We start from the raw sequence: 12809 nt of genomic DNA, 5'->3' as shown, positions 1-12809 counted from the left end.
TTGAGCCCTTCTCCCAGGCAGTGAGGACGAGGGACATGGCCTCAAGCTGAGCTAGGGGAGGTTCAAATTGGAGATCAGGAGTAATTTATTCACAGAAATGGTTGTTAAGCTTTGAAACAAACTGTGCATGGAGGTGGTGGGATCACTGTCCCTGAAGGTATTCAAGAAGTGACTGGATGTGGTTCTTAGAGCTGTGGTTTAGTTGACAAGGTGATGATTGGTCAAAGGTTGGGCTGACCTTGGAGGTCTCTTTCAACCTAAATGATTCTGTGGGTCTCAACTGGAAGTGCACAGACACTCTCACATTACAGGCTAAAATGCTGAGTTGTAATTTCCTCCTCATTTCTAAGGTGGGTGAGGACAGCTCCTGCAAAGCCTAGGAAGTGCTTATTTGGCCTTCCTTGAAACTGTTAGTGCACAATTAGGTTTAAATTCTTTCCAGTGGGCATAGGATATTATTCCAGGTGGCTTACTAGAATTGTATTTTAACCTAGAAGTATAACTTAGAAGTATACCTTGTGGCTTACTAGAATTGTATTTTAACCTAGAAGTATAACTTAGAAGTATACCTTGTGGCTTACTAGAATTGTATTTTAACCTAGAAGTATAACTTAGAAGTATACCTTGAGCTGAAGCTTATATACCTGAGTCCTTCTTTTACATCTGTCATCTTTCAACATTTCTGTGACACAATGTAATAGTACAGATGGATAAAAGGCACCTTAGATGTTACTCAGAAGACCTTGTGTGTTCCATTTATGGTTGTAGGGTTTGCATTAGGGCCTGCTAGCACTCAGTCCGTCAATTTTTTTTCTTGTGATCCTGCATACATTTTTTGTAGCCTTCAGCTGATGGTATATTCAGCTTCCATTAGGAGGTATGTATGTGTCTTTTCTTTTCTATGGAGAAAAAAACAGTAAGGAGCACAGTTCAGCCCATGGACCCTTGGAGACAGGGAAACTGTTCAGAAGGCAGGAGCAGTAATTGAGGACTGGTCAGTGAGACACAGACAGAGACACAAATCTTAACAAAGGAGAAAATTGCCAAGGAAGGCAGTCAAGGAGAAAGCACTGTCTCTGTGAAACCTTCCTGTCTATAGAAGACAAATGAACAGCATGGGGCTGAATAATGCTTTGTGCCCCAAAAAGCATTAATGGATATTAGTCAGTAAAACCCTTAGCAGACTTCAGTTTTTGAAGAAGTAGCTTTACAGGTGTGGTAAATGTGGAGCAGATTATCTATCAGCTTTTTTTTTTCCCAGATTCACATTTTTGAGAGAAAAGTCTGAAAGCATTTGGAGACTATTGAATTGAGCGAGTTAAGGGAAAAGAAAGGATGATGATCTGGGAAGACTGGAATGAAAGTGCACCAGAAATTTAAAGGTTGCTCTGCTAGGTTGATCAAATCTTTCTTTCCAAAGAGTAGGTTAAGAGACTGTGTATTAAAAGAAGCATTTTTACGAACTTTTGCATAATTCACTAAGACTGCTTTTATGGACATTTATGTGCTTGATTTGTGATTATATGGTACGTATTTCTGCCTCAATATATATATATAAACAACAGGAAATCTCTGGCTGCAAAAAACCCCTCAGGTTCTGAGGCTTGACTCGTATTTTCCATTGGTGTAGGTGCATGTAAATAGTCTGAAGGAAAAAGTACCAAATACTCCAGCTGACAGGCAGAATACCAGTGGTACTTTCAGGTGTGCTAAATTGTGGTTGATGAGCAGGCTGCAGAAAATGTGCAGTGGTAACGTGTTTAAATGTAATGCCTACAAGCACTCTTGCTTTTAGTTACCTTTTGTAGATGTTATGGTATCAGCACCATCATTCTTATTTAGGGGTGAGAGGGTATGGTACAGAAAAGCAGACTGAGGACAAGAGTAGTAACAAGTATTGAGAAGTCTTAAATGAGCTTTCTGGAAGAAAATCACAGAAGCATCCAAAGTAAAAAAAATTGCAGAGCATGCATAACATCAGGGTTTATTTTCAGGAATTGTGCTGACTTTTCTAGTTACTTGTTCCTATAAAATACAATATCCTAGTTTTATTCTAGTTTGATTTTGTGACTTGTCTAAGGAAAAATAGGTTTTAGTGTGCTAAGGAATAGAAAATACAGGTTTTGAAACATCCATATAATGTCCTCTAGTGTAAATTGTTAGCCTTCAGAAGTTGATTTTTGGTTTTCCCTTATTTCTGAGCATGACTTCTTAAAAGCTTTATGTCAGAGTGGTGATTGAGAATGGAGAGTTCTGACAGACGGAAAGTGTCCTGAGATTTCAGAACAACTCTGGGGAAATGCATGCTGTCTTGGGAAACCAAATTGTCTTGGTAAGCTCTGTAGATGATGCTTAGTTGGTTGGTTGGGGTGCTTTTAGTTTTAATCTGAAGTCCAGAAATGTAAGACTAGGCTTCTCACATTCTGTTTATTAATCCTCTTTATGGTTTTGTAGTTCTGTATACTACATATTTTATGGGTTGGTCTTTTTTGTCTTTGTATTATATCCAAAAGAGATGTCAGTGATGCCTATTGAAGGAATTACAAGTGTGTGTATATATATATTTATAAATCTCAATAGCATCAATTTCAGGTGCAGCCAGGATGTTACACTTGCAGACTCCTAGGACTTTGTAATTATTTTTGTTTGTTCTTTTAAGCAGTAAACAGAAAGTAATTAAAGAATTAACTCCAAGAGTAGTAATTCATATTCCAGGATGTTGCTGTAATCCCTGGAGATGATTGAAACTTTAATTATTAATGAATGTTTCAGAAACACACTTAAATGAGCTTGATGCTGAAGGAGAACTTAGGCAGATGTCAAAACACTTGAGAGATCTAGAGAGTTAGAGAGGTGGGTTATAGAAGATTTGAATATTCAACAAACTGGACTTGTAAATTGCTAGGTGGACAGTATTTCCTGTGCTGCCCCAGGCAGGTTTACAGCATTGCAGACAATGAGTTGATTGCCAGTAGTCATTTTATGGAATAAGTGATTTCTGTTTCAGAATGGTTAGGGGTTTAGAAGGAAGTGTATCTTTAAAGAGGACTAAATATTTAGATTTTCTTTTTTTTTTTTTGTCATTTTCCTCAGAAGCACTGAAAACATAGATTTACAGAGCTTTTGAATGCCTAGCACAGAAATAAAGTTCTAAACTGATGTTATTTTATTTTATTTTTCCTGTAAGACTGGGCCAATAGCAGTTACTTTCCAGGAAGTTGTGTTGGGGTGATGCAGCGTCAGTGGAGTCATGTGTAGTGCAGAGAATGTGCTGTTACAGGAGTGAACTAGGAGCACCTGGCTCAGGCTCCCTGACAATTCTGAGGGCAAATATAACTCACCTGTCTTTCTGTGTTGTATATTCTTCTGCCTTGCCAACAAGCATCTTATTTCAATCACTTTTGTACTTTTCAAGTGTACAGTGTTTATACTGATACAGCTGTGGCTCCTTGTGCAGGCAGTTGTGTTGTCTTGATGCAATATGTATTATTTACAGTTAAATAATTCCTTAGCAACTAAACCAGTTTTCCCTGATGAGACAAAGGAGAAAATCTAATACAGTTGTTTCAGAGCTCTCTGTATGCCTGGACTTAAGCCACAATGCTGCAGATTTTTGTAGGAATTTTTGATTTCAGTTGTGCTGGTGTAGATGGTGAGTTTGTATTTTCAAGGGTTTATTTTGCTCACATGCTTAGTCAGCAGAGAGAGGCTTAAAATTGTTCTGTTGTATAGATTATAATAAATGCAGGAACAATATTAAAGCTGGTATAGTCTGTATTGGAATATATGGTATGGTTAATTAAATATTGATTTTCATTCCCCTCCATAATGATTGATATGGTGAAGTCCCGTCCCAGACTGGGAAAACCAGGTAGTCAAAAGAACTATCATTCTAGTTCTTAGAAAAATGTCAGCTCTTTTTACTAAGCTGTTGTTGGCTAATGATTTTATCAAAATGCTTTTTCTCTCATATGCTTTTTTATCTTCTTATGTGTCATGCAGCATTTATGAATTCTCTACTAACTGTTGCTCGAAGGGGTTTCTGAGGCATATGGGAAGAGGTGAAAAGTTCAAAATAAATAAATGAAATCAAACACTAAAGGTATCCTCTTGTGCAGAAAGCTAAACTTCATTAGCAGATGTTAAAGACATGATTTTTAAAGGTGGAATGACTAGTAAAAGTAGAAGTGAGATAACTTAAAAGCTTACTGCACAAACCAAGTTAATTTTGGACTTAATAGCACATAGGAGTAATATAGTCACTGATTTTTAAGGTTGAAGGTGGAGACGTGATCTGACCTGGCTGCTATTTCACTATTAAACTACTCTACTCTTGTTTTTATTAACTACCTATTAGAAGAAATATGATTTTTTCTTTATTAATATTAGATTATACAGCAAATTTTAAATCTCAGGTGTCTGAATTTTTTCTTTTTCTTTCACCTTTGTTAGTGTCAAATTAATAGTGCCTTGACCTCATTTCATACTGCTTTGGAACTTGCAACAGACCAAAGGGAGATTCAACATGTCTGCTTATATGAAATAGGTACGTTGGATGTGCTTACACCATAAACAGCTCACTTTCAAGTTTTGACTGGCAGCTTCAGTAAACAAACTGGATACTTCTTACTAGGATTTTAGAAAAGGTTTTAGATTACTGACCTTCGTCTTGAGTAAATTATGGTAATAATCTTCTTGTTTAGACAAGTAGAATTTAGCACTTTTTCATAATAAAATTATCTGCAAGTACAAAGTGATGCAAAATCAGAGAGTTGACTGTGGAATCAAGAGCAAACTGTTAACCTACTAAGTATTATTTAAAATTAGAAATAAATTAATCTGATTTGTCTATGGATTCACCATTTCTGTGCCAAAAACTAATTAGTTTAGTGAAGCTTCACAGTTTGTAGGGTCTGTATTTTGTGTTCATTTCCTTCTGTCAATAGAAGGATATGATATATGGTCTTAATTTGCATACAAGTCTTTATAGTGGAGAAGATAGGTTGCTTCAAGCTTTAAATGGGATCTTGTCACAGTAGAAAATAATAATGGAAAAAGTAGCTTTGTAAGTTTCAACATTCTACAAAATGTAGTATCTAAATTTTAATAATGAGAGCTTTTGGTATATGATTTTATTCCTGTTCTGAAATGTGGATTCATTATTTCCTATGGAATCTTCTAATTCAAAATGTCCCAGTAAATTTAAACCAGACTTCACATGTATGTCCTTTGTTTGGTTTTTAAATTTCCAGTTACTTTTATAGTTGTTAAACATGCTCCAGCTGTCATAACAAAGCAAACACAACAGAACTGTGAGTTTCAATAATGTTGACACTGAGTTTGAATTGCTGTACTTCCCCTGAAGTTAAATCAGTGTTGCTTTTAGGTTGGTGTAGCATGATAGAGATGAACTTCAAAGATGCCTTTGAATCCTTCGAAAGGCTTAAGAATGAATCCAGGTGGTCCCAGTGCTACTATGCTTATTTAACAGCAGGTGAGTATATCCAGGGTAAGTCAGAGATGTGATAGGGTTTTGGCACTGTTTTCTCTTGGGAAACTTTCTGGTGCATGTAGTGCCTGCTGCACAAGCAGCTTTGTGCCAGGCTTGACTTGGACAATTGTGTTTGTTTCCATTATGAACACTTGCATGCTCATACCTGTACCTGCCTGACTGTACACCCCTCTCCATGTACATAGAATTATTACCACTTCACAAACTTGGTGATATTACTTCCTTTAATGGATATAAAAAGTAGAACTGACTTTGTAATGAACACAGAGGGTACCTGCGGGAGTTGAGATTGCCATGCTGGTCAAATCCTCAATCTAGATAACTTTCTGGAAGTGAGTGTGTGGAGGCTTTTCTCTGTGACCGTATGATATCTAATCTTATTTTTTCCTGTTTCATATCCCAGTACTGTTAATGTATTTTTGTTTCTGTATTTTTGCAGTGTGTCAGGGAGCCACTGGTGATGTCAATGGTGCTCAGAATGTGTTCAAGGAAGTTCAGAAGCTTTTCAAAAGAAAAAACAATCAGATTGAACAATTTTCAGTGAAAAAGGTTGGGTTTTGCCTAGGCTGACTTGTTATGGTACACTGATAACAGTTCAGGTTTTAGTTCAATATTTTCTTTAGCAGGATGTATCTCTTTTCTGCTGTCCTGCTTCTGTAGAATTTGTGGGAAGGAATAGGGTGGGAAAAGAATAGTGTAATTTGAAGGACCTAACAAAGGAAATGGGAATTAGCTATTCACTCTACAGCTAAAGTAATTATTAAAGATAAAAGTACATGATACTGTAGTTGCTTTGGTAATTTTCCTTCTAGCTTTGCCTTCCTTACTCCTTTTTATCTTGTCTTGTTTGTGAAAACCTTAGTTATTTTTGAGAGCTAGGAGTTGTCTAGGAAATAGCACTCAACTGGTGATCTTGCAGATGGTACTGTCTCAGCATCCAGTCAGTGTGTATTGGGCCAGTCAGGCTGCATACAAGGAGATTTTATTTTTGATCAATATGTAAGCCCTTAAATTATTTGAAAATTATGATTTTTAGTCTTAAAATCTTTAGGCTAAGTTACTACTGACTTTATTTTCATAAAATTGTTGGGTGACTTTATAAAACAGTTAAAACAGTACATACAGTACAAACAGTACAAACAGTTTATACTAACAGTATAAACAGTTAGTGTTTATAATACATTATTTGTGAATATCATGTTCTCTCTAAAGGAAAAAATGATGGATCTCTCTTCCTTCTTTCTTGCATTTTGCAGGCAGATAGATTTAGGAAACAAATACCAACCAAAGAGCTCTGTGTCCTGGCATCCATTGAAGTGTTATACTTATGGAAAGCCCTTCCAAACTGTTCCCTCTCGAACTTACAGCATATGAGTCAAGGTATATATGGCTCCTTGATTTATTTATTTATATTTTAAAATGAAGATGTATGATTTTATGCTGTTGTGTGGAGTAGCTAATAGCAGTAGCATGAACATTTTAACTTGTGTGCATGTGTCATAGCAAAGTACAGGTGAGTAACAATGGAATAGTGACCCCTTACTACTCAGCCTAATGCTTCATTTTTACAAGTTTTTGGGAGAAGCTGTAACTGCCTGCTGCATGTAGCTGTTTGTTAATCATTGTTTAAAATGAAACAATAGCATGATAGTTACTGTTCCTAACCAAAAGTTACTGTCACTAAGCAAAATGTTACTCACTTAAACCTAGCAACAAAATAGAAAAAAATTAAAACTACATGTTCATTCCTGCATGTCAGTTTTCTTCTAAGAGGAAATAGGTAGCTTGTGAGGCTATCTGTGACATGACAGGTGTTCTGTTTGTCTTGAGACCTTCTTAGTGGTGAGTGGTTGCCTCTTCCTTCGTCTCCAGCTGACTTAGGGATGTCTCATGTGAAGCTTATGGTAACAGTGTGTATCATTAAGTGTTCAGTGCTTCTTCCTCCATCCAGCAATCACTCTTGTTTGCATTCTGCAAATAGTTTCAAGCTGGTCGAAGAGAAACTCAACATGACCTTGCAATATGCATTGGCAGCCCATTGACTGCATCCTGGGCTGCATCAAAAGGAGTGTGGCCAGCAGGTCCAGGAAGGTGATTCTGTCCCTCTGCTCTGGTGAGATCCCACCTGGAATACTGTGTCCAGGTCTGGGGTGCTCAGCACCAGAAAGACATGGACTCGTTGGAGTGGGTCCAGAGGAGGGCCACACAGATTATCAGAGGACTGGAGTACTTCTCCTGTGAGGTTAGGCTGAGAGACTTTGGGATGTTCAGCCTGGAAAAGAGAAGCCTTCGGGCAGCCCTTAGAGAACCTTTCAGTTACTTGAGGGGACCTGCAAGAGAGCTGGGGAGGGACTTCTTCCAAGAGCAGGGAGCGACAGGACACGGGGGAATGGCTTTGAACAGAAAGAAGGTGAATATGGATTAGATATTAAGAAGTAATTATTGTGAGGGTGGTGAGGCACTAGAGCAGGTTGCCCAGGAAAGGTGGGGATGTCCTATCCTTGAGAGTGTTCCAGGACAGGCTGGATGAGGGTCTGTGTAACCTGGTCTAGTGAAAGGTGTCCCTGCCTATGGGAGGGGGCTGAAACTGGATGGTCTTTAAGGTACCTTCCAACCCAAACCATTCTAAAATCTTCTGATTATTACTTGCTCGTTTAGAAAACAAAACAAAATTTGTCTGCTATGAGGTGCTTTTTTTTGGTAATCATGGAATTTTGGGGATTGTACACAATTTTCATGTTATGCTAGAAAACTCCAGTCTCAAAATCAAGAGTCAGGACTAGTTGTGGTGTTCGTACCAGTTTTACTTTGAGATAACTTATCCATTTAAATTGCGTGATGGCAGTGGATTATAGTCAGATTCCTAGTTTTCTAGTCAGAAAGGTAATGGTAGGCTTTAAAATCAGATTTACTTACATAAAAATAAATTCAAGTATTTTTTTTTTGGCTGTCCTTTGCCTTCAGAGTGGTCAACTTTAGAGGGTATAAGGAGTTTGTATTCTCTCCTGAACACTCAGAGGCAGTGTAGGTCTCCCTTGTGTGAGCTTCCGGTCAGTGGTTCACATTTCAATGTGAAATAGCAGTATAGGTTCAAATTCAGAGATACACTGCTTGTAAGTTTGACGCTGACAAATATGTCTGCATCAATCATCCCTGGTTGAAGGTTTTCTGTGCAGTGAGTCTTATTTTTGCACCTATGTGTATTTCAAAAACATGAATAATAGGGAGGTTTTTTCCCCACATTTGTTTCCTCTTGTCATGAACAATTGGATTGTAATTTGTTGGGGTGGATTTCCAGGCTTTTCCTCAGGGATAGAACTTGACTTAAAGGAATGAATTTGTATCCACTTGAATCTCTGTAAGTAAAATGCCAAATAATTTAAGACTTGTAATCCACACAAGAACTGACAATGCAAATACTTCATGAAGCCGCCTTATAGTTATCCATAGGTGGCTTCTTTGGGTTGTGGATTATCTGTGTTGTGAATGCAGAGCTGGTTAAGATCTGGCAGGGTTTATGCTGTGAGGCAAATGATGAAGGAGCTGCACTGCTCCAGACACAGCAGTTATGGGATGAAAAGCCCTGTACTCTCTCCTTCCTGGAGGTGCTGGTGTGGGCAAGTGCAAATGGCTCCTCATGGAACTCGCCTTGATTTAGCAGAGCTGGCACTAATAAGCATGATCAAAATGGAGTCTGATTTGTTTAGAAAGGGTTCCATGCATTGTGATTCAGTTTTTCCTGGAAACAGAACTACTCAGATGAGGCACAGTCTGTCCCCAGATTGTGGACCAGCTAAGGTCTGGCAAATTAACCTTATCCTCCCATCATCACTGAGAATTGTGATGCCAAAACACTCTAAGCTGGGTTCTTATGTCCAGTACAAATTTTTGTGCATCTGTCATTTGGTTTCAGTTCAGAAAAAGTCAGGTTTGTCTGAATTGCTTGCCCTGTGCTCCTTCTAACTTGGTCTATGTATTTTTCTTTCAATATGTGGGACTAACCAGTGTTCTGTAACACCAGAATGAGATGATTGCTTCTTAATTTTACCTTTTAGTGGATATTTCAAAGACCAGTAAAGATCAGTCCTCCTCTTGTGAGCGGAGCACACCAACTGCCTTTGACTTCAACCCATTCATTCCTGTTAGGAATTGCTCTCATGAGTGGCAGATTTCTTGATGAGGTTCATACAGAATTGGTTGTATTTAAAAGAAACCAACTTACTTGGCTTTCTGTTAATGTTAGTAACGTCTCCTTTTTCTGGCAAAATTTAAATATCAGACTAAAAGACAATGTAAATCAGTTATTGTCTAAGAAAGTATTTCAATCCACCTTGTTTACTGGGATCTTTTCATTAAGCTTGTCATGATGTGGATGATTCATCGGCTGCTGGTTTGAGGAATTTGCTTCTCGGTGCCATACACAAATGTTTAGGAAATTCTGAAGATGCTGTTCAGGTAAGTAGTTCAATGGTAATTTCCACCTTTATTATTCCTATTTTATAAACTATTCCTTTAAAAACAGTGAATACTTTTGAGTAAGGGTGTTAAGCGAGTAATTAGTTTTTCAGTGCCATTGATCATTCTAGTTTGTGAATTCTAACAGAGTTTCTTTTAAAATCTTCTGGTTTAACATGTCTTCATTATATTCTGTGCTGTGAAAGTAATTGGCTTTGTTGAATGAACATGGCAGTAAAGTAGTTTGTAGTAACAAGAGTTATGGGGAAGCTGGAAAGAATAAGAGAAAAGTTTTTGCTCTGCTAGATGTACTTTGTCCCCCAAAGAAAACGAAGTTTTTTTTAAAGTATCTTGGAGATTGCCCTTTTGAAGGCACAGGTTTGCTGCTTCTTCTCTGAACATGTTAGAGAGGGGAGTTTGATTATTAGCATATACCAAAGAATAATTTTGCCACCACTCCAGGTTTTGATCTGTAGGTACAACTCTCCTTTTTCCTCCCCAGAATAGAATGTTATTCATTTAAGCAGCAAGGTGCTGGCTTTAAACCCTCCTTCCCCCTACCCCATTTCTCTCAAACATACCTTAAATAATCTGGATACTTCATCTTTGATGTCAGTTTCTTGTTAGAGCTAATGTTTTTTTCACTATGAAACTGGAAAACTCTTGAATCAGTCACTATAATACTTGGTAAAAAGCCAAACTAATAATTTTGCCTTGATACAACAGTGCTGTAGGAATCTATACCATTGCACATTTTTAATGTATTCTTATTTTACCTTTGGCTAATTTCTACAGATTAAAGTTGAATTGTACTTCTGCATTGTTTGGAAGTAACAACCAGAAAATTTTAATGTACCTCTGCAGTCTTTGGTTTCTTTTTCTTTTTTCTTTCATTATTGCAGTACTTTCAGCGAGCTGCTAAAGATGAACTCTGCCGTCAAAGCAACTTGTATGTCCAGCCGTATGCTTGCTATGAACTTGGCTGTATCCTGTTGGACAATCCAGAGGTAATAGCATGACCTATTTTTAAACCTAAAAAACGAGTGGAAGGAGTCAACATATTACTATGAAAAGAATGAAACAAAGTTTGTAGGTGCATATGAAGTTTTAAAAATTTGTTTCGTACTTACCATAAAGAAACTTACAACTTTGTGGGGGGTGGGTATTCAATCCAAGAAATTGAATGTGTTTTAGATCACAATACCTTTGTTTTTTAATACTGAGAGTGTTCCTGCTGCTGGTGGCAACAAAGGCCTACCAGAATGCCCTGGATAAGCAGGGATTTCTTGTCTGCAGGAGGTATTTAGTCTGGTAGATGGTCTAGGGTCCTTTTCTCACCTATTTAATATCCTGTTGGATGCCGTTCAAAGTTTACCTATACTTATCCTCTCCAAATAGAATTTGATGCCTTCCTAAAATAGCAAGTGTTTTTTTAGTAATTTAAATTCCATTAAAGCTGATTGTGTGGGCATTTTGACTTCCACCCTGAGTAGTGAGGGCTTTGTTCTTCAGGTTGTGGAAGAAAATAATCCACCTGGCTTTCAGATTGTCCAAATGGCTTGGCTGACAGTACATTTAATTATTCAGGTCTGTGCACATACCTTCCCTCAGAGAATCTTAAAACAGAGCAGCTTGTGCAGCACTCCTGGTGCCATTTCTCTCCTCAAATGTGTAACCCCAGTCCTTGGAGTTTATGCCACCTTGTGTCATTAATCAGATGGCAGGTTATGGGGGAAGTGGTTACAGGGTAGTCACTTGAATCCTCCCTTCACTGTATGTGGTGTATGAAGTAGTGGGCTGATAGTATCTCATATTCTTAAGATTCTGTTTTCAGTTGGTTTTTGTGTTGTCACATTTAGTTAGAGTTGAGCCTTCCTCTTAAAGGGGGGAGGAGAGGAAAATCTTTCAATAAAGACAATTATCATGACAAAGGACAGAACTAGAAAATGCATTTAAAACTAATTTTATTTTTGAAAACCCTGCTGCCCTAAGACTTAGAACTGGGCTTTGAAGCCTGGAAGGAAGGTCTGAGTCCCATAACAGTTCCTGTTGCCTTTCTTTCCATGTTTATGTTTAAATTTGATCATGTCAAGTGTTTCTAAAAAAAAACCCAAAACATGTGGTAGTGAAGGTATGTTAAGATTTGAAGAACGTGAGAGCAGTCCTTCCTTCCTTCCTCCTGCTTTACACACAGTGTGTGCACACAGTAACTGAGTGTGCCTTATATAGGGTGTTTGAGGGCTGAACAAGCCTCAGCTGGAGGAGCTTTGGTAGTGTTTAGCATATGAAGGATGTGGAGGAAACTCCCTCTCGTGGCACTCAGAAAATGAGGAGGTAAATGATGCCTGACTTCAATAAAATGAGATGGGGTAGGGGAAAGCAAGAGCTAGAACTAGAGGTGAGTGGTTCCTGTTTTTACAAAATTTCATTTAGTAGCTAAGGTGTTGTGCTAGAGCTCCATAATGGTTATGAAAGAGAAGGGAATAGGATTTTGTAATTTCTGTAATTTCACCTTTTCTGTAGAAGACTAGAAATACATAATAGTGCTTCTCCTGGGTGCCTCATTAGTATTTCCAGTTTCCTAATTTGAGAGGGCTTTGTCTGCTCAGTACCGTTTTCAAAGGTAGAGATGTTACTCCAGTCTCACCAGCTCATTTACTTAAAGTATTTTCTGTAACATTTGTGATGTGTTTCCAATGCAATGTTTGTCTTTTTGTAGACTGTGCCAAGAGGCAAAACCTTACTGCTCCAAGCCAAGGTAAAAACTAAGGCATTTTCTAATTTAATTGTCTGAGATGAAAGGGCATTTGGGAGGTTGTGTTTTCAGGGGCTTGGTTGGAAG

General features: G+C 37.9%; 1 protein-coding gene across 1 annotated transcript in view; it reads left to right on the top strand.

Annotated features, from left to right (window-relative positions):
- TTC39C (tetratricopeptide repeat domain 39C) overlaps positions 1–12809 on the top strand; it is a 36857-nt gene that overhangs the window by 21233 nt on the left and 2815 nt on the right. Inside the window, exons 7-13 of the mRNA XM_068190609.1 lie at positions 4453–4546; positions 5387–5494; positions 5952–6061; positions 6769–6892; positions 9870–9967; positions 10870–10974; positions 12687–12725. Of these exons, the coding sequence (XP_068046710.1) occupies positions 4453–4546; positions 5387–5494; positions 5952–6061; positions 6769–6892; positions 9870–9967; positions 10870–10974; positions 12687–12725 (678 nt within the window). The remainder of the gene's footprint in view (positions 1–4452; positions 4547–5386; positions 5495–5951; positions 6062–6768; positions 6893–9869; positions 9968–10869; positions 10975–12686; positions 12726–12809) is intronic.

Source organism: Anomalospiza imberbis, chromosome 1 (genome assembly GCF_031753505.1).
Source record: "Anomalospiza imberbis isolate Cuckoo-Finch-1a 21T00152 chromosome 1, ASM3175350v1, whole genome shotgun sequence".
NCBI classification, from domain to species: Eukaryota; Metazoa; Chordata; class Aves; order Passeriformes; family Viduidae; genus Anomalospiza; species Anomalospiza imberbis.
This window is presented reverse-complemented; position numbering and strand designations above follow the sequence as displayed.